The sequence below is a fragment of the Harpia harpyja genome, chromosome 19 (genome assembly GCF_026419915.1).
Source record: "Harpia harpyja isolate bHarHar1 chromosome 19, bHarHar1 primary haplotype, whole genome shotgun sequence".
In the NCBI taxonomy this organism is placed as follows: domain Eukaryota; kingdom Metazoa; phylum Chordata; class Aves; order Accipitriformes; family Accipitridae; genus Harpia; species Harpia harpyja.
In genome coordinates, this window is record NC_068958.1 from 10,267,259 (window position 1) to 10,293,752 (window position 26,494).

Genomic DNA, 26,494 nt, shown 5'->3' on the forward strand with positions numbered 1-26,494 from the left:
TGGATAAATACTTTCTGCTTGAATATTTAAGGATCCCAATACTACTTTTGGCTTCAGTCAAAATAGTTGATCTCTTGAAGTCAGGAGCCCTCATTCTTGGTGACAGGTGAACCCAAATGCTGGAAGGGAGGGAGGAAGAGCGTCTGCATCACACTCTGCTATGGCGTGCTCCAGGCAGCACCTGCCAACCCAGGTGATGGAGGGACGGAGGGCTCCCTCGCTCTCCCATGTCCTATTAAATCCAGCCTAGGGACTGGCGCATACTGGTGTGGTTGCACTGATGCCCACGCCAAGTGAAAAACACAACCACAGCTTTTAGAGAGAAGGCAAATTTACTCTTCTAAATTGTTTCAGATCATGTGAACAGTCATTTTTAGTTTTAGTTCATAACATGAACTGACTGAAAATCTGAAACCAGAAAGTAATCAAAGAGAAGCAGAAGAGTGGGCAGCTCATAAAAGAAAAATAAAGGCACAATAGCAAACCCTCTCCATGCAGAAAAATAGAAAGTGTTATGAAGAACCAGCATAGTTGCAACAAGACTTTCAGAAAATCAGAATGAGCAATACAACACCTAGAAATGAAGTTGTATGGGTAAATACCATATAGGAGTGGCACAAGTATTTATTGATAAACTCAAATGCTGAGATTCGAACTGAGATATGGAAAGAAAGGGTTAAGAAAGACACCAAAAAAAGTTTTTCTGCATTCATGGGAACTAAGAGGAGAAGAAAAGGAAACACCGAGAGACACAGGGAAAGCTGCGTATTAGATACCCTTACTGTTTCAGTCTTCAGAGAAAAAAACCAAGCTTAATTCTCACCAGCTGCCCAGCAGTGAAGCAGAAATACAGCACAAAATAAAGACTGTATACTTTAAAAAAAAATTCTTCAAGTATTTGGTATTATTGAATACTCTGGTATTTAATGGGTGAAGGACTCTGAAGTGCTAACGGCCATCCCAAAATCGCCTTGAAGACAGTGATTACCTGGGGGTCAGAGGAAGGGGAGAGACAAGCCAGTTGCCCAGAAAGGCAAAGTGGAGCGTAGATGGTCAGGAAGATGCAACATCAAAAGGCTGAACAGTCTCTACGCGAGCCCTCCAAGGACACTACAATGCCAAGAGACAACCAAATAGCATTTCTCAAGAGCAAACTGGGTCACATAACAGCTTTTCTGACAATTATCTGGCTGTGTGCATAAGAAGGAAGCAGATATGTCCAGTTTCATCAGGGCTTTGAGCATTGTTTTACATGTATACCTTTATTGTATGGGTTTTTAAGGCTGCCCTACATGACAGCAGGCTGCTGAAGAAGATGCACACGGGTCCTTGCAGCTCTGACTTGCATCTTTACTCATTTATGTGCATCCAGAGAAGATGTAGGGGACAGTGATCTTTATCCTGTGCTTTGTGGGCAAATTACCTCAAAATACTGTTCCTTCAGAGGTTGCCAGTAATTGCTAGAAATGCCCAGCCAAGAATGATAACCGCAGCAAGGCCAGGCCAGATGATGGCTCCCATGCCATTAAAAAGATTAGCAAACAGCAGGAGATGAAATACACCCCGAGGGATCTCCTCTCTTGGCTCTGCTGCCGGTACTTGCTCAGAGTGCCTGGGGATGAGCCAAGCCAGGCTGGCATTGCTGCCACCCATCTGCCCTTGCTCCACGGGGGACAAACCAATCCACCGTCTCTCCCTGGGGCTCTTACAAGCCCCCATCCTCCTGAAACCCTTCCCATGATGGCTGAGAACTTTTCATGTCATGGTTATAAATTTTTCACGTGTATTGGTGTTTCTCTTCCCTCTCAGCAAGGATGTCACCTTGCCAAGGGCTGGGAAAGACATAGGTAAAAAATTTTGGGGGTGTTTTGCCATGAAAAGCTTGCAGTCACCTTCATCTCTTCTCAGACTTGCAAATGCCAGGACCAATTATTCAGAAATATGCTTTTTGCAATGACTGCATTCAGGCTGGAGAGGAAGAGCTGAGCTGGGCCAGTGGCAAGGGCCTGCCAGAAGAAATGAGCACCATGCCACAGCGAAGACTTCATCAAGGTGAGAAGAGCCAGTCCCACCTGAGGAATGTTCGATTCAACAGGAATTCCCCACCATCGATGCCAAGAACAAAGCATCCGGAAAAACACGATGCCAGCTTTGGGTCCAAAAAAGCTTTTCCCTGTCTTGTTATCCATAGTCACGAATAATTGCTGTCGCAAGAGTCTCACCAGCTCCTGCGTACCAAGACCCCTCCATCCCTGCATGCTGGACCTCTGAAGGAAAATCTTGTTTGGACTTGCTGACATTCTGCTTATGCCTTGACTCCTCCTGACGCCAATGAGGTTTTCCAACATAGCGCATCAGTCTGCCTGTGGTTGTTTTTCAGCATTTAAGTAAACAGCAGCAGCACCATGTTTACAGAAGCGCATTTCTCCTCCTTGCTGCCCTGCAGCCCACTGAGCTGCTCCAGAGCAGCAGCCACAATGCTCAGCCAGTTTGCAGTGACACAGCCCCCTGGGCAATAAATGTCACCCTTCCTTTCTTCTGAACTGGGCCAGACCCCTAAATCCATCTCGCCCAGCTTATTTCCTCCTAAGCAAGCAGGTGCTCAAAGGAAGGTACAACCGTGGAGCTAAGCTGAAGTACTGGGAGAAGGGCAGGTGTAGCAATGCTGAGGGTAAAATCCACCAACAAAATGGGGAAAATAGTGAGCATTTAGCTGTGACCACATCTCTTCTTGTAACAGCTCTAGATTCGTTCACACTAAAGGTATCTCCAGGTCTAGCTGCAGAACCCACAGGTCAAAGAGATGGCTACAGCAGAGATGCTCTGAAACGGAGTCAGACTGATGGCTGGAGATGAGCTCCCTCATTAACTTCACAGGTTAATGTTCTGTGGTCACGGGCAATATCAGAGGTTTTAATGGATGGTAGGTGGCCTGCAGCCCATGGATTAATTTGACAACTAATTTTTTAGAGGTTCTTGCACTTCTTGAGGAGGAGAATCAAGAGGCTGAGGAGTCTCATCTTCAGAAAAGCTCAGGTCTCATGTTAGCACTCAGATAACAGCCCTGCTTTTCTCAAAGTCCTGGAGTGCTGGGTGCTGTGCTTTACAGAAAACATGGCCTCGAGTAGCCTGATATAAACTGCAAAGTGCTGAGCGCTTATGACCATAATTTGCTGCTTACAAAGGGACTGAGCTGTTCTGAAAGCCATGCCCAGATTATGGGTTTCAAATACTAGAAAATCTGTCCCTGAGCTCTTAATCCAGTTTATGGACTCATCACGAATGGAGCTGAGCCATTCTTGGAAAAAGAAGTTGGCAAAAGCAGTCTTTCTCCACTGTATCAGTAGAAATCACATTCAAAGCTCAGGCCAACAAATCTAGATTGGGGAGTAATTAAAACCTGTAACAGCCTCTCTCCATGACTGAGAGAAGCAGTGATGTTGGGGCAGCAGCCAGAGCTAATTGCACAGGAACAGGACCCACACCAAAACTCACTTCTCAGGTTGCTCTCTAGGTCACGCACCTGGATGGGAGCTGAATGCTCCTTGGCTCCAGTCGAGCTAAGCCTGCTTGTGCCAAAGAGCTGTCTTCTGCAGCCCTACCGAAAACAGCAGGTTGTGCCTTGATACTCTCGGCGCATATGAACATCTTTTCCCTCTGCAGAACAAGGCATGGGGAGAGGAGCTCGATTCTCCTCTCCCAGCAGCATTGCGTCAGTACAGTGCTACTGAGGTGAATAGAGTTGTTCTCCCCCTACTTATACTTAGTGGGAAGAAAAACAGACCCAAATGTGGCTATTCTTTTTAAAAAGTCTCTTCTAACAATAGCTCTCTTTCAATAGCTTATTTACTGCCCATCTGTGACTCCAAAGTAAAATCTGTTCAGCTGTTGATCTAAAAGACCTCCCCTTCACAGCTAATCCCCAATGATCCTTGCTGTTCACTGGCAGCAGGCTGAATTCTCTCTCAATTGCCCACATCAATAAACCATACATTATCTATGGTTGAATTTGGTTAAGATTCTGGCTAATGATGCATGAGATAGAAGAGGGCTCAGATGATGTAGTCTTAGTTGTGCTGCTCAGTAAAACTGGTTGAAGTGGAAAAAAATAGCTAAGATGGATTTTTGCTGTTAAAAAAATCAACTTGTCTGATTTAGTGCATGGATAGGAGCAGATGCACTAATTAAAATCATGATACATTTGTGGAGCCTCACACATCAGCAAGGGAAATATGAAAGTGGAAGAAGGGCCTGAGAAGTATTTACTGCAAATAGACACCATGGGAGAGCACCTGTGCAAATGGATGGGCGCCTTGCTGGGAGCAAGCAGAGAGAGGAGATGTTCTGCTAGTCCAGGAGACCTCAGGCAGTGCCAGATGTGCAGAGACAGTGCACCACAGGACAACCTCTCCTCCAAGGCCTCTCACCACCCGCCTTTTCTCTTTAGCTTAGCACCATCTAGAGGGATGCATCTGCAAACCCAAGGTGTCAGCTCTGCAGTGCACGTTTGGCAGATTACCCATCTGAAACATGCTGGATTTGGAGTCAGGGAAAACCAAACAATTGAAAGCAAAGCCTCAAAAGAGCAGTTTACTCTTCCAGCCGCCTTCACTACTTGTTAAAGCACAAGGCTGTGGTGCAATCATTCCCCTCGTCCTGGTGAGCTCTTCTGTGAAATGGAAGGATAGGTCCTCCAGAGAGGATTGGAGGATAGGGGGTTTAGAGGGGAAGGCCTAAAGAGGGATGCTCAGGGTTTGGGCGTTTTTTTCTTCAATTTTTTTTTTTCTTAAACACCTACAGATCTTGCATCTGCAGGCTTCGAAGACATCTGATGATGTGATGGGGAGCCCTCTATGGTTTAGAGCAGAGGTCATTCTTCATGTCCGTTCAACCTTTTCCCTCTCACTAACACCACACAGCAGCGTGACAGGATGCCAGCTGAAATAAAGGTTTCTATGCTGCATTTTACAGTTTTCAGCCCAGTGCATCAGAGCTTACTCAAATCTTCCGACATGGAACACCAGAACAAAACCGAGGGTAGGGTGGAGTGACATTAGCTCCTCTCTATCTCACACACAGATCTTGCACTTTCTTCTGCAGCAGCCCAGGCTGCTGACTTGCAGTGCCGTGAGATGCAATACCTGCACTCCATCAACCGTGTCTCTGGCCAACCTCATATAATCCCAAGGCAAGGCCATCGAAACCAAAGTCCGACCTGCCTGAATCAGGGAGTGCTTGGTTTGGAGATAGGAAGCACATTGCCCTGGTGAAAGGGCAAAGCAGAAGCTTTCAGAATTCACCTGACTTTGAGATTAAGGAATACATACCAAGCATAAACAACCACAAAGTTTTGTAAAGGATGCACAAAACCTGCATTTCTTTAGTAACTAGCTGCAGTGACCCCAAGGACAAAAATCAAGCAGCGCTCTGGAGATGGTACAGGGGAATGACTGCAGAGAAACCAAGGCCAATGCTACTGCCTACACTTTGTCTGCTAGGGATGTCACCCTTACCTTCCCCTGTGTGCGTGCTATAAGAGGGTTTGAAGGTCTGGCTGGGGCAGGGAGGACGTTCTCATCCCTGCATCCCTGCAGTGTTCAGACAGCAGCAGCAAAGGAGAAGAAACATCCTTTTCTTCACCCCTGCTCCACACAAGCAAAGCGTATGCTGCAGCAATCCTCTCCAGCTCAGCTTAGAGATCGCAGCACAAGGTTTACCTCCCATTCCTCAAACCCAGGTCCTCCATCAGCCACAAAGCACCAACAGCAGCTCCTCCAGCCGAGGCCAAGCCACCTTTCCGGCATGGTCGGCTCAAACCTCGGTGCCGCTGCCGGCAGCCGACGCTCAGAGCGCTTTCTCCTTTTGGGGAGGTGCAAGGATCCCACGTCTGGCACGGCACAGCCCTGCCCGGAGGCAGCACCAGGCTGAGCCTGCCTCCCCGCGTGTGACCGGGTGTTACTGGAGCAACATCCCCGCGGGAGGGAAGGAAGGAGGAAGCTGGGCTGTAAAGAAATAAAACCACTGCAGAGCCGACTGCGAGAGAAGAGAGAGGAAGAGACAGGCTGGCTGGAAAGGACAGCTTTGCTGCGCCCAGGAGAAAATGGTCTGAGTAATTATCAATGGTAAGGAAACCTCTCGTTTGAGGCAAGAGAGCTTAGAGGGATTTCTGCACAGTAAATACTCTGCATATTTTATAGCCTTGGCTTGTGGGGGGAGAAAGGCTGGTGCTGGAGTGGTTTGAAACACAGCCAGGACACCAGACCCGGTAACTCCCTTTTAGCCCGCTAAATCCAGTCCTCTCCATTTCCTCTGTTACTTTCAGCCATAACCCACCACGGGTCCAGCACAACCCCCAGCCGATCCTCCTCTGCGAGGATCCCCAGCTCCCAAAGACGTCCCGCTCTGGGCTCTCTGGGGAGGGTTTTTCGGGGTAGCTGGTGTTTTGCATTGCTGCAGCGAGCAGACAGGTCTCCCCTTTTCCACCAGCCTGCCGCTATGTGGCCAGGAAGATGGGGACCCTGTGCCACCGGGAGCGCCAGGAGCCACCACCCTGCCCACTGCAGGCAGCCCCCCACCGCCACCACCAAAGTAAGTCTGCAGCTCGCTGGGGACGGGGACATCCACACGCCTTGGCCCCGACCACGCTGGGGACGGAGGGGCCAGGGCTTGCCTGGGCTCACGGGGTGGGATGGGGAGGGGGGCACCTCCTGTTGCTGCCTGCTGTCCCAGGCAAGCTGCTGCCCTGCAGCAGGGGAGATGCGCTGGGTCCCTATCCCTCCCTGCCTGTGCTCCAGCAACCATCGTCTTCCTCAGAGCCGGGCACTTTGTCTGAGGAAGAACCGTAACAGGTATAAGTTGCGAAAGTTTATTTTCTTTCCTGCTTTATCTTCCCTTGCTGCGTTTTGCCTTTAAATGTCATGGCTGCCTCCCAGCCCCTGACAGAGAGGATGAGCAAATCGCAGCCTTTAGAAGGGAGGACAGACTTACTCTGGGCGTAATTAGAGGGGTGAGCGGATGTAACCTGCTGAAGCACCACTTCCCCAGAGCTACGTCTCCCTGGGGCAATTTTTGTTATTTCAGGCACCCTGCTAATACCAAAATGCATCACCACGCACCCCAGCTGGCAGTGAGAGATTTCTGTCCTTGCTGCCAATCTTCCCCAGCCCCTTCCTGGCCCATTTAAAACACAGAAATCACTATGACTTTGCAGATCGCTCATGCGATGTCCCCAAGAGCAGCTGCTTCTCCTGGCCGCCCCCGATTCAGCACAACGGGTACGGCAAAGACCTTCCCAGCTCCTCATCCCTGCTCCAGCCGCAGGGGCTGCTCCCGGCGAGGAGGGCTCACAGGGGAGCTGCTCCTGCATCGCCCGGCCGTGCTGCTCAAGCGTTAAAGCTTGCTGTCAAAAGGAAATCATTTCTGAACAGCAGACAAAAGAATCTCAGCATGGGAAAGACCTGCTCCACCAATACCAGTTTCACTGGTTCAGCTGAGTCACTCCTGGTTGCTCTTGTGCAAACATGCCCAGAGCTGCACTTAGGCACGAGCACATTCCTGGGCAGCGGCCACGATGGTCAGGTCGTGCCCCGTGGTCTCCTACCTCTGCCAAGAGCTCAGGGCTGTCACAGGAGACTCGCAGGGAAGATGTCGGGCTGAGCTATTCCCTTTCTGCCACTCCCATGTGCTGTGCGCAAGGGGAGGAAAGGGAACTGTATGCTTGGGGGGTCCTATGAAATCTCCAGAATACTGCCTTTCCCCTAAAATAACAGCTGGAGCCTTAAAGGGGAGATGAGGTGAGGGAAAGGGGATGTCTCACTTCACTAATGCCTTAATTAAGTGCATATGGAGGAAAAGCAGAGGGAGTGGAGCCAGGACTTTGCAGAGGCCCCGAATGGGAAGATCAAGGCAGGCACTTGGGTGTATTAGCGAGAGGAATCGAACTCCTCCTCTGAGCAAAGAAGTTCAGCTCCTTCTCTGCAGTTAATTCCTGGGTGTTTAATGGCAATCGGGGGAGCTGCCCAGTTGGCACTAGGAGGGGGTCTGGCCCCGTGACTTGCTGGCAGGTTGGGCACACCAGCCCCTCAGCGGCTGTGGATGCAGGGGGCTGCACCAGTGCAAAGGGCAGTGGTGGTCTGCACCGCTCTTTGGCACGGAGCAGCCCACAGCTTTGATCTCTGCGGCACCCCAGGGAAAGCTGGACCCGGACAGGGCACGAGGAGCGTACAGCTCAGCAGAGATCAGATCTGGCTGGGAAATGGGGATGATCTGGAGGCACCGGTGGTGTCCAGGTCACAGCTTGGAAACTGCGGAACTGTATTCCCCTCCTTGCAGCAAGGTGGGCTCTCCTGGGGAGTTCTCTGTGTCGTAAACCTGGCCTGACTCCCTCGCACTAAGCTAATGCTGCTTACGGTTCCCATCAGGAGGTTTTTCTGAGCAACTTGCCACTTCACACCCCAGCCTCATCCCTTCAGCAATAATCTTTCCCCTTGGCTAATCCTGAATCCCCCTCTTTTCTATGATGCTTGTGCATTTGCAGATGTAAAGGCAGAGGTATCAGCAGCCCCCCAAGCACGAGCCTCGCTTCCCAGGAACAGCAACCCCATCCAAGACCAGCCCTGCAGGTCCTGAGGGTAAAAGCGCTCGTGGTCCTGCCCTGAAGGCCACGAGCTTTCCTCCCACCAGATTTCCCAGAGAATGCGTTTGCTGGGAATCCTGCAGCCCAGGGATTGGAAAATATCAGCAAATCCCTCCTGTATCTGCTCTCAACACAGAAGCACAACGACAGAAAATGTCCTGATCAGTCTCTCTTTACCAGAATTTTCCAGCTGGCAGAAAAAAAAGATTGTCAATGTATATCAGATGCTCCCAGCACTTTTGGGCTGTGGAGCACCAGGGGAAGAGCATGAGCCATTGCATCCTAGCAGCAAATCAGATTTTTATACTGTGAAACCAAATTGTGCCCCTAATGATATTGGTATACACTCAGACAATTTCCATGAAGGTAAAATCAGCTCCTGAGCTGGAGTAAGGAGTCTTAGAGCTTAGGTCTGTGGAAATCCCATGATGTTTTGTACGACCCCCTTCCCCATGCCCAGTAAGCTGGTTAAGCTGTCCTTACTGGGCAGCCAGCACCCCGGTGTGATGCACAGCACCCACAGAGCAGAGGGCTGCAGGGACCACAGTCGGATCCCCCCTCTAGCAAACCCTGCACCGTCACAGAGAGCAATGACAGCAGAATCGCAAACTCCGCATGTGCGGGGAGGAATCTGCCTGACCCCTTCCTGTGACAGCCCAAGCTGAACCAGAAATAAAGACAGATGAAAAGAGGCTGGTTGGGAGCGTGGTGGTTTTTCTCCTGGAAGGGGTTTGCTGTCATTATGGCATTTGAATGGACTGATGCTTTGGATTGTACATTGGCAGCACTTGGGCTTGCTGCTGAGGCTTGCCTTGCTGCTTGTGTAGGAAGAGATGGATCTTGTCTCACCATTGCTTGTGATACAGACAACAAGGGAGGGAGCAGAGTCATCCTGCACCCCTGGGGAGAGCTGGCTGTAAGCTCCTGGGTCTCCAGGGCTCAGCCTCTTGCTGCCACCCTGAGCGATGGTTTGGCCTTCAGTACCAAAACTTTTCTGGCACAATATCGCACAAAGGGGAGATGCTCAGTGGCAGGATGGGTTGTACACAATGGAGGGATGTGCACAAACTAGTGACCTTAATTTTAAAACCCTCCTGGTTTTCTGCGGGACAAGTATCCCATGCTGAGCTTCGTTAAGGTGGGAGAGGCACAAGCCCTGCCTGGGGGATTGCAGGGCTCTGCCCGAGATGGGGAGGGACGGAGGGCGGGAAGGCTGGAAGGTGAAGAGCAGACCCGTATCTCCCATGCACACTCAGCCACAGCAAGGCTGGAAAACACAGACCTTAGGACTCTTTATTCTGACCATTGCCACTTCCTAGGACAGCTATTGCCACCAAACCGTGTGATTAGGTGGTTGGGTAAACATCAGTGCATGGAGTCACCTGAAGTTCATGGAAATGCCTGGCTCTGGGGACAGAGGAGGACATGAGCAGTTCCTGGGCCATACAGCAATTCTCCATTCATGGGCACCACCTGAGCACACAACCTCTTGTAGGCTTACAGCGCTTCATTTCCCATGGACTCCACGCAAATGCTGAAGTCTCCTGCTCACCACTGGCTCCTCTTACGTGCTGGGTGCATACGCAGTGGGGAGAAAGGAAGAAGGGAAAAACAAAGGAAATCAGCCTGTCCCAAAATGGAGCAGGAAGGGGAGTCTGAAAAGAGCTGTCCTCCAGGATGCCCTACCCAGTGCCCAGTGCCTTCTTTAAGGCTTAATCTCATGGATCATCAAGAAGTCCATCACCATCCTCCCAGGGGAGGCAGCAGAAGCGGCAGTTACTGAGCACCGCCCCGAGCTAGTTCTTAACTGGAAAGTTTGCCAACTCATCAGCTGAGACGCTGCCCATGTCTGTCACAGGACAAAGCTCACTGTCACTGGCAACTACGTGTCACAAACATAATCCAGAGCAAATATCACATTTGCAACACTGCTATGCACAGAGTTCCCTGTCTTCCTTGTATTAAAAAAACCCCATGTACTTCATTTCGAAGGTGTGGGGCTGGCACCTGCAGGTATTCCCCATGGCTCTCCGAGGCCCCCAAGTAAGAGCAGTGGGAAATTTCCCAAGGGAGCTCCAGGCTGTCCCTGGATTGTTTCTGACCCCCAGAGCAACTCCTTCACACTAAGTCTGTGGGCAGGCAGAAGATCTCAAAGGTAAGCAGCTTTCTGGTGAGTGTCTTGCATGTTTTATTAGAGTTATATTTCCACTCATTCATCTGGATAAGTCCAGGATGCACAGTTATAGCCCTCTCCTCTGCCCCATGGCTTCTTCACACTGTTGTGGATGGGCAGCTTTTATTTCAGCGTTTTCCAGCCCCCTCTGGTCACCTGCCCATGAACCAGCTCCGGTGTGTGTTGAGCGCGGTGGTCTTGATGAACTGGCAGAGACAGGGCACGCTGCTGTGCTCCAGGTGCCCCCCTGCCACGGCCCGAGGGAGACGGCCGGTGACCAGGAGCCGGACATAGCATCCGCTGAAGATAACCAGGAGCTGCTGGGCCATCACCTGGAACAAGCAAGAGAGGTGTCAGAGCAGAGAATCTACCTGCGGGAAGGGTGGATGCTACATGAAATACCATTTGCTCCCGCGTTCAAGGACTGTCCTTGTCTGAAGGAAACAGGACAGGAGCCAATGGCATATATAACTGTCCCAGATCCCCTTCTGGTCAGCAGTGCTGGCACACTGTCCCCACGGGGGAGTGACATGAAATGACCGCTCGCCAGTGGGTGGCCAAGGAGCCAGGCTTCTTGGGGACCTGCCTGCTCCGTCACTGCCTCCTGTTGCTTTTTTTTGCCTGTAGATGGCCAGAGAGCTTCAATCTGCAGGGATGTCACCTGCACCAAATTCGCTTAGTAACAGCGAGAGGAAAACTGTAAAATAAATCAAAATCATGCCTTTTGAAACTTCTTGCTGAGCGGGAATGAGGACACATTTGTTGCTCAGCATGGCACAAGTCTTTGAAGGCACACTCCATGGAGGAGACAAAGGCTGAGCACATCCATGCCTCATCCCCAGCCCGGACACAGGTGCTGGGTCCGTGCATGGACCCTGGGAGACGTTGTCTTCCAAAAGAGGACCCCTGGCCACCAGCAAGGAAAAGCCCAATCCATGAATTCCTCAAGGATTAAGCACTAGCTGCTCAGTAAGCATTAACTGCTCAGCAGTGTCAGGGCTGGAGAAGGTGTGTGTGGACCTCCAGGCTTCCAGGTGCTCCTACTGGTGAAAAAGGAGGTGTCCCCCATGGCTGGCAGCTGCTGAGGGGAATTTTGGAGCTGAGGTGCCTGGGGAGGTGATTTGGTGCCTCTGTCCATCAGGGAGGGATATTTCTCATTACCTCTGGTGGGCCCTTGGGAACGAGGTGGAGCAGCTCGTTGCATGTCACGGGCTCTTTATTTGGATTCACTCCACTGGATAAAAGAGGGGACTCTTCACGCAAAGCCTCCTCCTCCGTCTCCAGGTCAGGCCGAACCACCGCCTCCATAACCACACAGATCTGGTCCAGGCTGTGCTGCAAGCCTGACTGGAAGAGAAAGAGATTTTGGGGGGCCTCCAAAGGCAGCAGCGGTGTCCTCAGGACAGCCTTTAAAGAGCATGATTTCCTCCTGAAAGTTTTTTACTCCTGGGAGTTATCATCCCAAGAGTCAAAAACAGCATTGGCCAAGAGCCGTGCCCGGCACTTGGAGCTGAGTGTCTTCATCCCACAGCCCTGCTGCTATCACCAGCTGTGTCTTGTGCCAGCAACTGTTCCCAGCATGATGGTCAGAGCCTGGCATGGAGAATCTTGTCTTTAAAAACCATATGAGTTATATCAGCCAATATATGAATTGATGTGTTACTGTCCATCCCCCGATCTGCATTTGTCAGTTCATCCAGGGAGATGAGCAGCTTTGGGATTTTCGGAGGGTTATACCCCCTCACCTCTCATCCTGCACCCATGGTCAGCAAGGGCAATTCAGTGCACGAGAGTGCGGTGTTTGTATATTTATACAAGCGCATAGAGGAAAACATTTTCTTAAGGCCAAGAGGACAAAAATTTTATACAGTTAACCCAGTACAGTGTTTACTTATTCCTCAGGCTATCCCATTTATTTCAGAAGGACAGCTCAAGGTGTCCACTATTTCAAGTTGTGACACATGCTTTCAAAATTTACCCTCGATTCTTGATGACTTTCCTTTATTAAAGTTGTACAGATAATTATCCAGACATGCACGTACCACAGCACCTAAACCAATTCCTGCTGAACTGGGCACCGACAGATGCAGTTTATCCACCTCCCAGTCTGTCCAGCTCCCAGTTCACAGCAGGGGATGCCCAGGAGGACACTCAAACACTCAGTTCTCCTTGCCCACCTCCATCCCACCAAAGCCGGGGCATAGGGGTGGACCTGCACGTGTCCCTGCGGGAGCTCGGGCTGTGCCCACCATCCTTTACCTCTTGCATCCTCTGCAGGTCCGTGATGTGGGCTGCCAAGGACTGGAGGCAGCGCTCCGGGCTGAAGTGCACGAACCACAGCTGGGATGGGCAGGGTTAAGGAAGGGGTCTTTCCACGCTTCCCACTCCGCAGCCCTCCACCTCCGTGCGGCTCTTGGTACCAGCCTTGCAGGAAGCGGAGCAAAGGCAGGTGGTGCCCATAGGGTGCTCAGGACACGGGAACCAAATAACACATCACAGGGCTAATTTTAAGCCAAGAGGGTCTGGGCTAATGCAAAACCTCAAGGGAAAGAGGAAAAGAAGAGGGATGGCAGGGAATGGGGACATTGCCCCAGAGGGCAGCCAGTCCTCCTGGCACACCTCCTGCATCCTGGTGGGGTGAAAACTGGGATAATCCAGGGCCATTGCCCATCACTCACTCAGTGGCCTTACATCTAAATAAACTGGTGGGTCACCGTGACTTAGCTCCCCTAAACTCCTTCCTGCTTTCTTTCCTTTGTTTCTAGGGATTCATTCAATTTATTTTTACAAAATTTACTGTACTTCACGCTTGTCTTCAGGACGGAGGCACTGTTTGCAAAGAGTCTACCAGGAGCAACATGTTGGGGTTGTTAGCTGTGCCAGCTTTGAGAGCAGCAGCCCCAAGAAGGCAGCCAAAGGTCTGCCCTTGTATATCTACTCAAGCTGCCATTATCAAGGGGATTCAGGAACAGCATAAAAGCTAGAGGGTTAAAAAGGATATGACATTGGAGCAGACTGAGAAATCATAAATCCTTGGGTTGTTTTCTGCTCTCAGGCAGTTCTGGGACATGTAGGTAGAGGTGAAGGCTCCTTGGATTAGTCCTCACTTACTGAGGTGCAAAATTATGCTGGTCTGAACAAATGTCTAATTCAGGTTCTTAAGTGTTTTCTCCTCATTCTGCGTGACTTCACCCCTGCTGGCCCTCCTGCGGTATTCCCTGCCCCCTTCTCTGACCCTGTGTTTCAGCCTTGGCTCCCCCTCCATTTCTATTTCATACCTCTGTATATATGGAGGGGAGTGAGGTCCACCAGCAAATCTGGGAGACCATCTCTCTCACCTTCCTTTAACACTTTCATGCTGTGTTAGAATTCTCTTTTTTCCCCTAAATCTTTGGCTAGTCCAGAAAAGGTATCTCTAAAAAGCAGCAAATGAGCCTCCCTCTACCTAGTTTCTTCAACCCGCACTTTTAAAAGACCATGAAGGTCAGAAGTGCTTGGCAGCTACAGACCTGGCTGCCAGAGACACCCACGGTGAAATCAAGTTCTCTAACATGCCTGAAGGAGGGAGCCCAGGGTTACAAATCACCCGGAGAGCAAAGGCACTTGGATGCTGTTGGCTTAGTTTGTCTCTGCAAGGCAGAACATGAGCTCCCAGGGACAGGCATTCTGGTTTTCTCTGTGTTGTTTTTTTTTTTGCCATAGGCATATTGCTGTCACTCTGCTTATAATAAGAATCATTACTGTCATGTAAGTATAATACACTTTCAGGAATAATTGCCTGCCGAAAGGACTAATCCCACTTCGATCTTTTAGACTCACTATTTCCAATTGCCTTTGGGCATATCTCAATCCTCACTTATAGGAGAAGAAAAGATACCCAATCCCTCATGCCATCCAATAGGAGAAAAAATGAATCCTAGAAATCCCACCCACTGGAGATCCTCATGGATCATAACATCAGTGAATACGTCCATATCATTAGCTACCCAGAAGGGGTACAAATGATTCCCTACAGAAAGGATACTTGTAGAATGTTGTGTGGCCCATCCAGAGCATCTGTTATCCCTACTATTAAACCATGTTTGATAAAGATTTCATTGACAGCTGCCAGCCTCACATCTGTATTCACGTTTATCTATTAAAGAACGCAGGAAAAATTAACACAATCTCCAGCAAAAGTTGGGCCAGCCTAATGCTACAAAGTGCAGCTGGATAATCCCAAATACCACATCTCTGAAAGGAAAGCAGTAACAAGAGCAGTCTGCAGTCAGGCAGGACTGTCACCAGCCGTCAGTATTGGCCTAGCCACCGCTGGTGGATGTCTGTGGAGCCAGAAATCTCACTAAGGATTATTTCTCTTACAGACAAGATGTCTGAAGTGGAATCGACTTCCAGTATCATGTTCTCTCTTCCTTCCCCAGCAGTCCCTGAGTGAAGGACTCCTTTCCTGAACCTCTGTGCACCTGCATGTTTGCCAGGTTTCCCTTTGGAAGAATCATTGCACAGCTGTCATTAGAGGCTTGCTCCAAAATCCGTGCAATTAAAATCAGTGCAAAGACCCCTCTGGATTTTGAATCAAGTCTTTCCAATATTACTCTTCAGATCACTTAGTAATATCCGTACTCCTGTGATTCCTACAAACAAAAGTTGACAACAACCAAGCATTGGATGCTGCAGGCTGGTTGCCTCTCATGCTAACGTCATCTCCCTACTTCCTTCCACTGCCCAGTCTACCTCAGTTTTATAATTTTATTGCAACTTCCATGGGTTAGGAGCTGCCTTTTTGTTCTGGACCTGTTGCAAGGTCCAGAGCACCACAGCAACACAAGTAAACGATGCTATTAATGGCTGCACACAGCCGAGACTGCAAGGACCATCGTCAGAAGCAGGGCAGGAGCCAGCTCTGCTGGCGAGCTCCTGCGGCTTCTCACCATCCGTGGGAGTGCAAACCGCGCTCTGCAACAGTTGCTTTATCTCCAGTGACAGCAGGCGCTTGGAGCCAGCCTGCCGGGCTCCAACACCTACTTTCGAGGCATTATGACACCTAACTTGGCTGTAAAGCATCCCTTGCCTGAACCTGATCTCTGAGCCTGCTGTAAAAATATTCCTTCCTCCCCGGGTAATTCTGTTCTTCATATGCATCTAGGAGATGACCTGGGTCCCAGCACTTTGGTGGGAGGGAGTCCTGCTCCCCACGCACTGCGTGCCTGCACACAAGCAGCCTCCTCTTACCTTCCTCTGGCGACAATCGATAACCAGTATCACAACTACAGTGACTGCTACAGCAGCCAGGGTCACCAGCACGCTGGCCTCCCAGTAGCGTCCGAAGGAACACAGCTGGACTGTGGAGTAAATGTTTGTCCAGAGAGACATGTAGAAAACCTGTAAAAACCCAGAGAGACTGATGATAGCCACAAAACTATGAAAGTGAGATAAGTCACAGGAAGAAGAAAACTACCAGTCCCTTCTCCCAGGGTAATACCTTACCATAAATCAAGTCACACAAGATTTTTAGAGGGTGAGGAAGGACAGAAGTTTTTTCCAATAATAAATAGGGGAAAGAAAGGACTAGAAGGACTGAGTGAGCCCTGGTTTATTATAAATAATTACTAGTCATCAAAGACAGAGGGTGAATTATTAATGATGATTCATACCTAGGGAGGATTTCGACCGAGTTCTTTCATTTAGATAAGAAATGCACTCACTGAGGCATATTGATAATACTTCTAATAGTCCCTGTATTTAGAAAGCTCCTATGTCAAAGCACTCAAGGTGGTGCAGAGACTACTCAATTACAATAACGCTGAAATAGTGGACACTGACACTGGATTCAAGGACTATGCTAAGGACTGACAAACCTGGCCTTTGCATAAAGACAGGCAAAACTGAAATAATTTGGCCTTTACTTTAGATAGCAGACATTTGGGCAGGAGATTGCCTAGAAGCAAATAAGATGTGTACAGCACAGCGTGCCACAGCATCGTCTTGCAATAATAAAACTCATTTGCACTAAACAGGCACCAAAACCCTCAAAACACTGAGCACCAATTCCTACAATATTAGTGAAAGGCGAGAAGACATGTATAATTGCTATCCAAAAAAATAAATGCAACTAAAACAAAGGAATCAGATTTTATCGCACCCTCAGCACACTGCATCTTGCTGTAGATGCTAATGATCGGGGTCTCTGGAGAAGCTTCTCTCACCAGAAGACAACAAGCAAGACTAGACAATAACCTCAGTAACCAAAGTTGACTGGTCCATTAGTCTAAATTAGCATCAGAACCAGAATATCTGCAGATTTTTAAAATCAAGTTAAAAAATGTCTGATGTAGGTAGTACTACTTCCACATATGCTGGTTATCCAGCCTGCTTCGGTGGGACTACCAGCAACGGGTTGGAGAATGTGCCTTGCCCTCCATCTACAGAAATTCTGTGAACTGGGATTTCCAAAGGAACCCACTAGGATGTGTAAAAACCAGTATCTCCTCCCCACTCAAACCCCTCTCCCTCCCTGGCCACAAGAATCCCAGGTATAGGTCTTGATGCATCTCAGCGAGCACACATCTATGGCAAGCAAGAGACCCCACTGTCCTTACCACGGCGATGGCTATCTGGAATGCCCTGGAGTTGTAGAACATGTACCGTCTCACTTCAGGCTTCAGGACAGCGTCCTGGATTAACCTTCTCCACTGATCCTCTGCCACCTGCTCAGGGAGCAAACAGAAAACTAGGTCCACCCTCCAGTTTTGGGCTCCTAGTCCCATCAGAACTAGCCTGGGCAGTCACCGAGGGGCCAGGCCGGCACTGTGACTGAAAGCTCTGTCCCAGAGCACCCTCCCGCAGAGTGCACCTCCAATCTCATCCATACAGCTGTCACAGACCAAAAACTTGTGTTCTTGCCTCATTTGCACTGAGTAATATCTCCCTGGAAAGTGCAGGGGAAGTCACAAGAGAAAACCACCTTTTTATGACAAAGGACAAGATAAGACAGGGATGCTCCATCTCATCAGAGTGACTTTCAAGCAATTCAATAGAACCTATGTTGAATGGGTTTCTTCATGGAGGTTTAAGTCAAGATCATTACAGTTGACTTGCAGTCCATGGGGAATAGACTGAAGTTGAACTGAAACAAGCGACTCTCAAACCAAAAAAAGAGAAAAGCTGTCTGTGATGTGGGTGCAAATGCAAATGATGCTAATGCAGCTAGCATTCACTCCTACAGGGTCCCCAGGGGAGATAACGCGAGGAGCTTACCTGAACCCCAAGGGACTTCAATTTCTCTGCACAAAGCTCCATGTCAAAGGAGGTGGCTGAGCAGTTGTTGTCCATGCTGAGCACCATGAATACCTGGCCATTGGGGCGTTCTGCAAGAGCCCAAAGGAGTCATGAGCACAGCTCTGGTATGGGTTTTCCTCCCAGCAGCTAAGTAGCACGTGGCAAAGGGAAGGCTGAGGAATGCAGACCACCCTGACATGTTTTAAATGGATCCAGAATACCCCCTTGGACATTTCTAAGAACATCACAAGGAGCTTTGGAAGAAGCCTGATGTCCCCTGTAAGGAAACAACCTACAAAAGGGGAGGAAACCCCAAACACATTCCAGGAGTGAGCAGTCAGAGATAACATGATGCTCTGATCTTCAGCAGGATAATGTCTTGTCTCACTGATCCCTGACAGAAAGGACAATGGACTCAAGCTCCTCCCTGTTGCTAAGGCTATCTACCTCTTAGAGAGATCCCCCATTGCCTACCCACCCCACCCACCACAAGAAAAAACTTGAGCAATCAAATTAAAGCGCTTTCCAATAATCACATTGTCTGTGACGTGGCAGGGCTGCCCTGGAGCATGAGCCCCATAGGTCCTCCAGCATCCAGTTCCCATCTCCAGCAGTGCTCCTGGGCAGCACGGCTCTGCTCAAGGGTCTCAGCTTCCCAGTTTCAGCTAGGGCTAGGATCAGAGATGTAATCTAGAGACACAAGTTGCAGTCAGGAGCCTAGAAAGTGTGAGGACAGCCTGTCCTAGATTTGAGGAGCAGGCTGCTCCGAGCTGAGGCACAGCAGCCTTGGAGCTGCACAGGAGAGCTGTGATCTCCAGGCATCCCATCTGGCATTCATCTAGAGTTTACACAAGCTGTGCTACGTCAAGGGGAAGAGATCGAGTCTAAGGAAGTGGCTTGTTCAGATGAGATCCTGTTTCACTGAAACATTTCACCCTGCTTTCCTTCCCATTTGCAGATCCGGGGTCAGCCAGGTGTCCCCTGGGGCTGCTCCTGCTGACACTGCCACTTAGTGCTCTCCCAGACTGCTGTGCTGGCTGAAACGCAGCATGCACTCACCTTCCCCTTCTCTCCCACTTATGTCCTTCATCCTCATCATCTCTTCACTGCTCAGGAACAGGAGATGCCAAGTGAAACGAGTCAATTACATTACAATAGGGCATGACTGCATCGAGTAAAAAGGGAAGAGTAGATGCATCTGAAACCTCCAGGATAACAAGGTCCTGCTTGTTTGCTGAGGTTTATCTCCTCCTGACACAGAGCAGTGGAGGTGGTGAGTATAAAGCAAGAATAAAAACAAATGGCCCCAGCCTTGGGCTCGGCTCTCCTGTTCTCCGTGGCTTTGGTCAAGTTGCTTGGCACCAAGTCTAGCAAGCTGGGTGCCAAGCTGAGATCCCCGAGATTTGCAGAGGGGCTCAGCTCCTTGACCTCTGCTGGAGCCTGCTGGAGTGACAAGAGCTGCTTCGCCCCTGCAAAAACTGAGCACTAAGGAGGTGCCATGAACTGAGCAAGCAAAAAGGATGCCCTGCTGAATGGTGCGTGGAGGTCTCGGTGAGAACAGCCACCCATGGCACTGCCTTCTGTCTCTGCACAGCACCTCAGGTGGTTTCCGAAGTAGTGCTGCAGAGAGCAAGCAAATTGTTACCGGGGAAGGGAGTCACTCGGAAAGCACAGGTCAAGTTTCCCAAAGATTTCTTGACTTTTGAAGGCTAAGAGAAGAGGACTTCCAGGGTCCTGGTTTTCAATAGGTGGATGTCCATTCATTCCTATATATCAGGCTTTCCAAAAAAGTCAGTGTCTCCATCCCCTCCCCAAAATGCTGAAACATCCATAAGGTTTAGTCACTTTTGCAAATGAGTTGCTGTTAATGAGCATCTTTGAAAAATCTGTCTTCTGTTATTTTAAGGGCACTGTACTCAGTACTGCCTTCCTCCTTATCATCAACAAGTTGCTCGCTTACCTTTCGCCCACTGCATGGATCCTTCCTTTAAATCACTCTTACAGTACAGGATGGAGGAAAGCGACCTGTTTTTCTCAATTCCACCAGCTTGGCTTTTATGGGCCATGCTGAAGGTGCCTCTCCTTGAGGGACTCTATGTCGTATTGTCAGAAATCCAGCACTTTGTATATCTGCCTTGTCTTTCACTGCTAAGAAACACTGGTTCAGCCCCAAGGCAGCAGGCAGCCGGCTTGCTCTCCTCTTGGGGAGCAGATTGTGAAATCCTCATTCACATTCCCTCCGACGACTTCTTCGAGATCCTGCTTTCCATGAGCAAGGAGGCATTTTCTAGCCCTGAAAAGAGGAAAAGAAAATCCCAGATCTTGCAGACACAGCAAAAAAAAGGGTAACAGCACAGACTACTTGGGTGCACTCTGCTCTTTGGACCCCGCTCCCTGTGGATGTTATCACCAGTAGGTGTTAGCCAGCTATGAGTGGAGTACGCACAGGCTCGCCTTTTGCTGCAATTACCCTTTTTCTTTCATTAATAGATGGAAAAGTTATCCTTAAATATTCCTTAAATTATCCTGACATCCTTAATTATTCATATTTTGTGAACAATTAGTCAAGAAATAGGCAGGATTTCTCCTTGTGAAGCCAACAGGCTTTTTGCTATTGCTTTCAGCAGGCACTTTCAGAAGAAAGTGGAGATGGTGTAAATGCCCCTCCCTGGAAGTGATGCACCCCACTCACTGACGCCGTGGGTAATTCCCCACCACACGAAGGAAGCAGTGCAGATAAGGAAGAAAAATGCATCCACTGAAGGCAGAGGCAAGCAGGAGCTCTCACCCAGCAGGAGCAAAGCCTTTGAGGGTCTCTGCTTTCCTTTCCCCTCTCCTCTCCACCGCGGGCAGTGCAAGAAGCCGATGGGGCATGTCCCCGCAGCAGGCACCATGCCCACCATTTTTCCAGGCAAATGCTGCGACGTAGGTCTCTAACCTACTGCCAGGACCTGTGGGTGGTTATTAAAGCAAATGCTTGGAAGACTCTGAAGTTTACGTTTCAATTATCTTCGACTCATGTGGGTCAGCTGCCTCCACACTGGCTCTCCAAAACTACCATTCACTTTTTAACCTCTGCTTGGTCTTACTTTTGCACCAGGAGCCTGTTGCTGTCTCTTGGTGTAAGAGTGCCTCACAGAGCTCATCTGCTTTCCTTCCAAAGAGGATTGCTTTATTTTTGACTGATAGTTGTTGCTGCAATTACCCCCTTACACAAAGCCAGGATAGTCACCAGTTGAAGGACTGTCAAAAAGGAAGTTCAGGCAAGAGAAACAACATAAAAAGTTCTTCTGATTGCAGAAAAAACCTGCAGAGGGCTGGAAACTCACACTTAAAGGAATCAAGCCATGGTACACATTGCACAAGAGGTGTGCAGTGTGTGTGTGCATACACAGGATGGGCACAGCACCCACTTTTCACCAGCGCAGGTGTGGAGCAGTTCTGCTGTACGTTGAGTGTGGCTCTCCTCTGCGATTTCTTTGCCAAGCATGGGCAGCCATGTGTTACACAGGACATCTCCCAGCACCAAAAGGTGCATTCAGACAGTGAATTTTCTCACTCCTTTCCCCCTTTTGCCTTCAATCCCTTTGGGTTAGCATAAAACAGAAGGGAAAATGAAAAACAAGACAGAAAAGCCCACACAGAACAGCAGCAAAGCAAAGAGTGAAAAAACGGAGGAAACAAAAGGAAAACCTAATTAAAACCTACCACCCTGTTGTTGCTGCTGTCACGTTAAGTTAGAGGTGAATCAAGGCTCTCTGGCTTACATGTCGAGAATTTTGAGTCTCTGGAGGACAGTCCCCAGGAGGTGACAGCAAATGGTGCAGCAGGGTGAGGGCAGCTCAGCCTTCCCCAGCCCATCGGGGAGCTGCAGGAGGGAAACAGCCTTCCCCAGCCAGGATGAGCTCGTCGGCAAAAGCAGCTTTGCTTTTACCTCTTTGTGCAGCATAGACCACGTTTGGCTCCATTGCCTTTTGCTGCAGAACAACTGCCCGTTTTTGGAGATGGGTCCCCCCCAAATCTTCCCCTGCCACCTCCTGTGCTAACACCAGGGGCATCCTCTCATCTCCTGCACTCCCCAGGCTCTGTGTCTCTCTACGTCTCTTCTTATTCTTTATGCAATGCCGACATCTCTCTGGTGACTTTGCCTCGTTCAGCCTATGAACCTTCTTTTTAGGACACCTCCAAGCCCTAGCTAAACAGCAGAGAAACGTTCAGCAAGTCCTTCTGCTTCATTTCCACAGCAGCTGGCAGAGGCTTACCTGGTCCAGCTCGCTTCATGGTCCTGGGGAGCCAGCTCAGCTCCCTCCTCCTCCTCCTCACTGTCCTTTATCTGCCACCATCCCACTCCACACTGCCCAGATGCTGGGCTGTCCCACCACTGTGCAGGGATGTCTCCGGTCCCGCAGCCCCAACCTGCGTGGAGAAGGTCACTCTCTTCCCTGCATCTCCCAGGGACCACGGGCTAACCAGGCACAGCTCACCCAAGGCAAAAAGCCTGTGTCCCCGTGCTCCCTCCCATTACCCTAAGCTGCAAGCACCAACTTGCAAAATCTCCCTTGTGCATGTGACTTTTCCCCTAGGCTGGTTTCAGAAACATGGTTTTAACCCTCTAGAGTTCCTCAAAAGTGCTTCCACACTGAAGACACAGCCATGGGAGGAGATTCTGCCACAGGAGTTATCCTCACCTTTTGCAGGGTGGGGGTCCAGAGCTGGAGCTGGACCCTAAAGGCTGTGAAGAGCTGAAGAGTGGCACAGACAGAAGGCTGTCCTCCTCCTCGATCAGCTGGGCAGGACTCACGAAGTACAAATCCCAAGGTCGTGTGAGATTAATTGCCGTGAATATATTAATGAAAGCTAAGCATTGACGATAGGGCTGGAGAAATCAGAAGAGGTGAACGAAGATCAAGGCTGAGAACGGGTCACTGTATATTTAGCAAAAGGTCATGTTAAAGCACAGAAAAACAGGAATAAGTTGCAGAAGGGGGAACCGTAACCCTCCTCAAAACAGGAGGCTGTGCTGGTACAACGGGTGGGTGCAAGTTTCCTCTCCAGCTGCTGTACTCCGAAGAAAAGCAGTAGGCTCTAACACACAGTCAGACAGACCCCCCAGAAGAGCTTCACATGCTGCGGAAGTCATTCACTTTCATGCAAAGAGATAATGCTGAGAGACGTCACAGGAGAGAAGACTCCTTTGCCTGGGAATTATGGTTTCACGGCTCACCAAAAGCTAGAGGATCCATGGAGGCTAGGAACAGAGTGAATCAAGTATCTTCGTGACTGTTAGTCTTAGTGAATGGTTTAAAAAAAAAAAAAAAAAAGAAGCTTTATTGCAGTGCCTGTGTACACTTCCTGGAGAAAATGTCGTTCTCTTGGAGGGATGAATTTCTGCAGCCCTGCTTGCTCCAGACATTGCTGAGCAATGCGTTCATTACATCACGTGGCTGCACGGGCAACAGACTCCAAAGCTGCTTAACCACATGGGATCTTGTTACACTGGAAACCGGCATCTCACATAGTAACATTGTCCAGGTATTGAGAAAAATCAGATAAATCTCTTGCTGTTGTCACTAGCTCAAGGCCCAGCTCAAATCCCCACCCAAGATAGGGCCATGCAAAGCTTTAGGTTCTTTTGCAAACGATTCTCATCAAAAGCTTTGGCTTCGTTTCCTCCTCTTCTCACCCACATAAAGATCCTGCCAGAGGGAGGATATGACAACCAAAGTGCTTAGAAAGAGCACTGTCAGCTCACTGCAAAGAAATGCCCGAGGCAAAACTCTGTGTGGGCAATAAACTTCAAAGCAATGTTCATAATTACCTGCACCACATACACCGTACACCTCTTGTTTAGCAAGACATGCATGTATGGGCTGATCTTGGCATCAACACCTCATCCCACCAGCACAAGCAGAAAAATCCTGCTCATATAAAAGGCCACACACTATTAAATCTTTAGGAATTTTTAGACTGACGGGCTTTGTCTCTGAAGGTTTTCAAAGCATCTGTTTCACACCTATCTAAGGAACCAAGGAGGAAGATCCACAGAAGCTTAAACAAACCTAAATGGAAGGCAAGGTTTTCCAGTTATTTTTCTGAGATAGTTTTCCACCCAGCCACCTCCCTGAACTTGCGGCTCTGGCCCAAAGGAGATGATGGATCTGCAGGTTGCATTGTAAGGAGTCAGGGTCTCCTAGCCCGACTCTTCCTGACTTCAGCAGTCATCAAGCCACATGCTCAGAAACCTTTTGCAGGTGTTAGTTTTCTGATCACTTTATTTGGGGCACAATTTTTATGCCTTTGTTAGGCAAGTGAGATCCTACCAAGTATCTTCTCAATCCAAGCAGGTATCCTGTAGTCACAGGTCCCACAGAATAGTCTATAAAATATTCAATGATTAATATATTCCAATAAACACACATTTTAGATTCTAGCTGGACAATAAGCTGCTGTTGTATTTGCACATAAGCCTTTATATCTGGGCTTCTGAAACACAAAGATGTGTCTGTAACATTCCTACCCCACCTGTTAATAGCCCTACCAAAACTTTAGCATTAGAAATTTAACCCTCTTAAAGCCAAGAAGGAAAGCTGTAATTAACAGCAAATGCAAAGTCAATCAGTAAACTAGAAAGGACTTTGGAGAGAGTCAGGCAAAGGCTCACAAGAAATAGGGAACTATTTGACTGTAAAACAGAGAGAGGATGCTGGCAGGATCCCAACGCAGACTGGAGGTGCTTCTGTTTCGCGGAGCCCAGTTGACATCCTCTGAAAGTGGCCCCATTTAAAAATGAAAGTCTGCAAATGAAGGTCTTCCAAAAACTGAAATGAGAATGAATGAAATGAATGAAAATGAATGAAAATGCAGACTTCTCTGCTCCAGGAAGCATCGTGTCGGCTGTATGTTCAGCTTGTGCTGGCTGGCAGGGGATTTGGGGATTTGTTTTATGCAAATCAGTGTTAAGGCAGCTTGAGGTTTGTCTTGAGCTTTACTCACTTGTATTTATGAAGAAGCATGTCCTGACTTACATTAACCCACAACAAAGCTATTTGCAAAGTCTCCCTCTCTCACTTCACTTGCTTTTTGTCTATTTTCTGCTTCCTGGTCTTAACTCTCCCATAATTAAGTGACGAGCTCCCACTGCAGCCTTCTCACGAAGGGACACTTTCACCCTGCTGTCAAATGAGACCTCACCCTTCTTTCCAACGTGACTGAAACCAGCTGCCAGGGCCAACAGTTATTAGGGGACAAAACCCAACCACACAGCCTCAGGACATGGGGTCAGCAGGACTCCAGCAGTGGCAATGCTGGAGCCTCCACAGCCATCCGCCCCACAACCTTCCTGGTAAAAAGCACTTCTAAACTAAATCTTTCCCATTTCAAATGAAGCTGGTTACTTCTTCTAGCCTCAGTGAATCTGGTGAAGAATTCAATGTCTGTCCACTTTGAAACAACCTCTAATTTTTTTCGAGACTTCTCCACTCTCCACTGTCATGGAGTCTTTAGACAAAATAATCCCTTACCTCCCCATCATCATCATCATCACTCTGAGCCACATTTGCCAAACCTCCCCGGGCCCCTCGATACTCTATTCAAAGAGCAATTTATTTTCATCTTTTTCAAAGCTCAGTGTCCAAACAGGACACCGAGACCTCACCACATTCATGAGCGTTAACAACTCTCTCTTTCTCACTCCCATCTTACGTAGGACACTTGAATCAATATGCTGTACAGTGGTGACTTCATTTCAAAACCAAAACATTTGCTGAGTCTGGGGGAGTTCACCCTCATTTTCACAATTTCTGCGATGCTGTACAGCTGGTTATTGATTGCTTGGGTTTTGTGTATTTGATTTCACCTTTCTCAGTTCAGTGTTACACTTCTCTTCAGGGAGTCTCATGCTATTGGTTTCAGATCATTTCTCCCATTTATCAAGATCATTTTGAATTATAATTCAGTCCTCTGTACTGTTTGTATCTCTTCCCAGCTTGATGCCCTGGACATATATTATAACTACTCCTTATTCCATCATGCTGCATTAATGAATATATTGCAGGGAACCTGATTCCAGGAAAAAAATATCTGCCATTTGAAGTGCTTTGCCAGACTGACAGTAACCACCGAAACCTCCTGTCCTCAGGGATAACCTCATCCTCTATCATGTTCTTAATATCATTTCCGAGATCACTCTTCACTACTTCAAGTCCCACTGCTTTAAATGCTGAGACATGTACTCTTTAGTCTGCTTTTTCCTATTCCAACTCCTAAGACCATATTCTCTCTATATGTACTACATGGTTTGATACACTTAACTTTTTTGCAATATTTGAAAGGCTGATAATGCATCACTTATTCCTGCTTTATTTGCCATGGTCTGCACACAACTGCAGTTTCTCCCTACATAAGTCTTG

The 26,494-nt window shown here is 48.8% G+C and overlaps 1 protein-coding gene and 1 long non-coding RNA gene across 11 annotated transcripts; one reads left to right on the forward strand and one right to left on the reverse strand.

The window, feature by feature from the left end:
• Window positions 1-5,893: 5,893 nt before the first annotated feature.
• Window positions 5,894-9,327, forward strand: LOC128154787 (uncharacterized). The gene is made up of 3 exons (XR_008239424.1): window positions 5,894-6,122; window positions 6,487-6,588; window positions 8,537-9,327. It is a non-coding gene; the product is annotated as an uncharacterized LOC128154787 (long non-coding RNA).
• Window positions 9,328-10,799: 1,472 nt separating this feature from the next.
• TMEM268 (transmembrane protein 268) lies at window positions 10,800-26,494 on the reverse strand. 10 transcript variants are annotated; one of them, XM_052814622.1, is made up of 11 exons: window positions 22,775-26,493; window positions 22,349-22,502; window positions 20,047-20,379; window positions 19,146-19,251; window positions 18,066-18,175; window positions 17,408-17,515; window positions 16,041-16,190; window positions 14,833-14,943; window positions 13,068-13,148; window positions 11,970-12,155; window positions 10,800-11,140 (listed from the first exon to the last, which is right to left on the reverse strand). In XM_052814622.1, the coding sequence occupies exons 4-11, from the start codon at window positions 19,183-19,185 to the stop codon at window positions 10,961-10,963; spliced, it is 966 nt and encodes a 321-aa protein (XP_052670582.1). In that variant the 5' UTR covers window positions 19,186-19,251; window positions 20,047-20,379; window positions 22,349-22,502; window positions 22,775-26,493; the 3' UTR covers window positions 10,800-10,960. The 10 variants fall into 10 exon arrangements, with proteins under 10 accessions (XP_052670582.1, XP_052670575.1, XP_052670576.1 ...); XM_052814615.1 differs by lacking the exon at window positions 19,146-19,251; XM_052814616.1 differs by lacking the exon at window positions 19,146-19,251 and having other exon boundaries at window positions 21,795-22,502.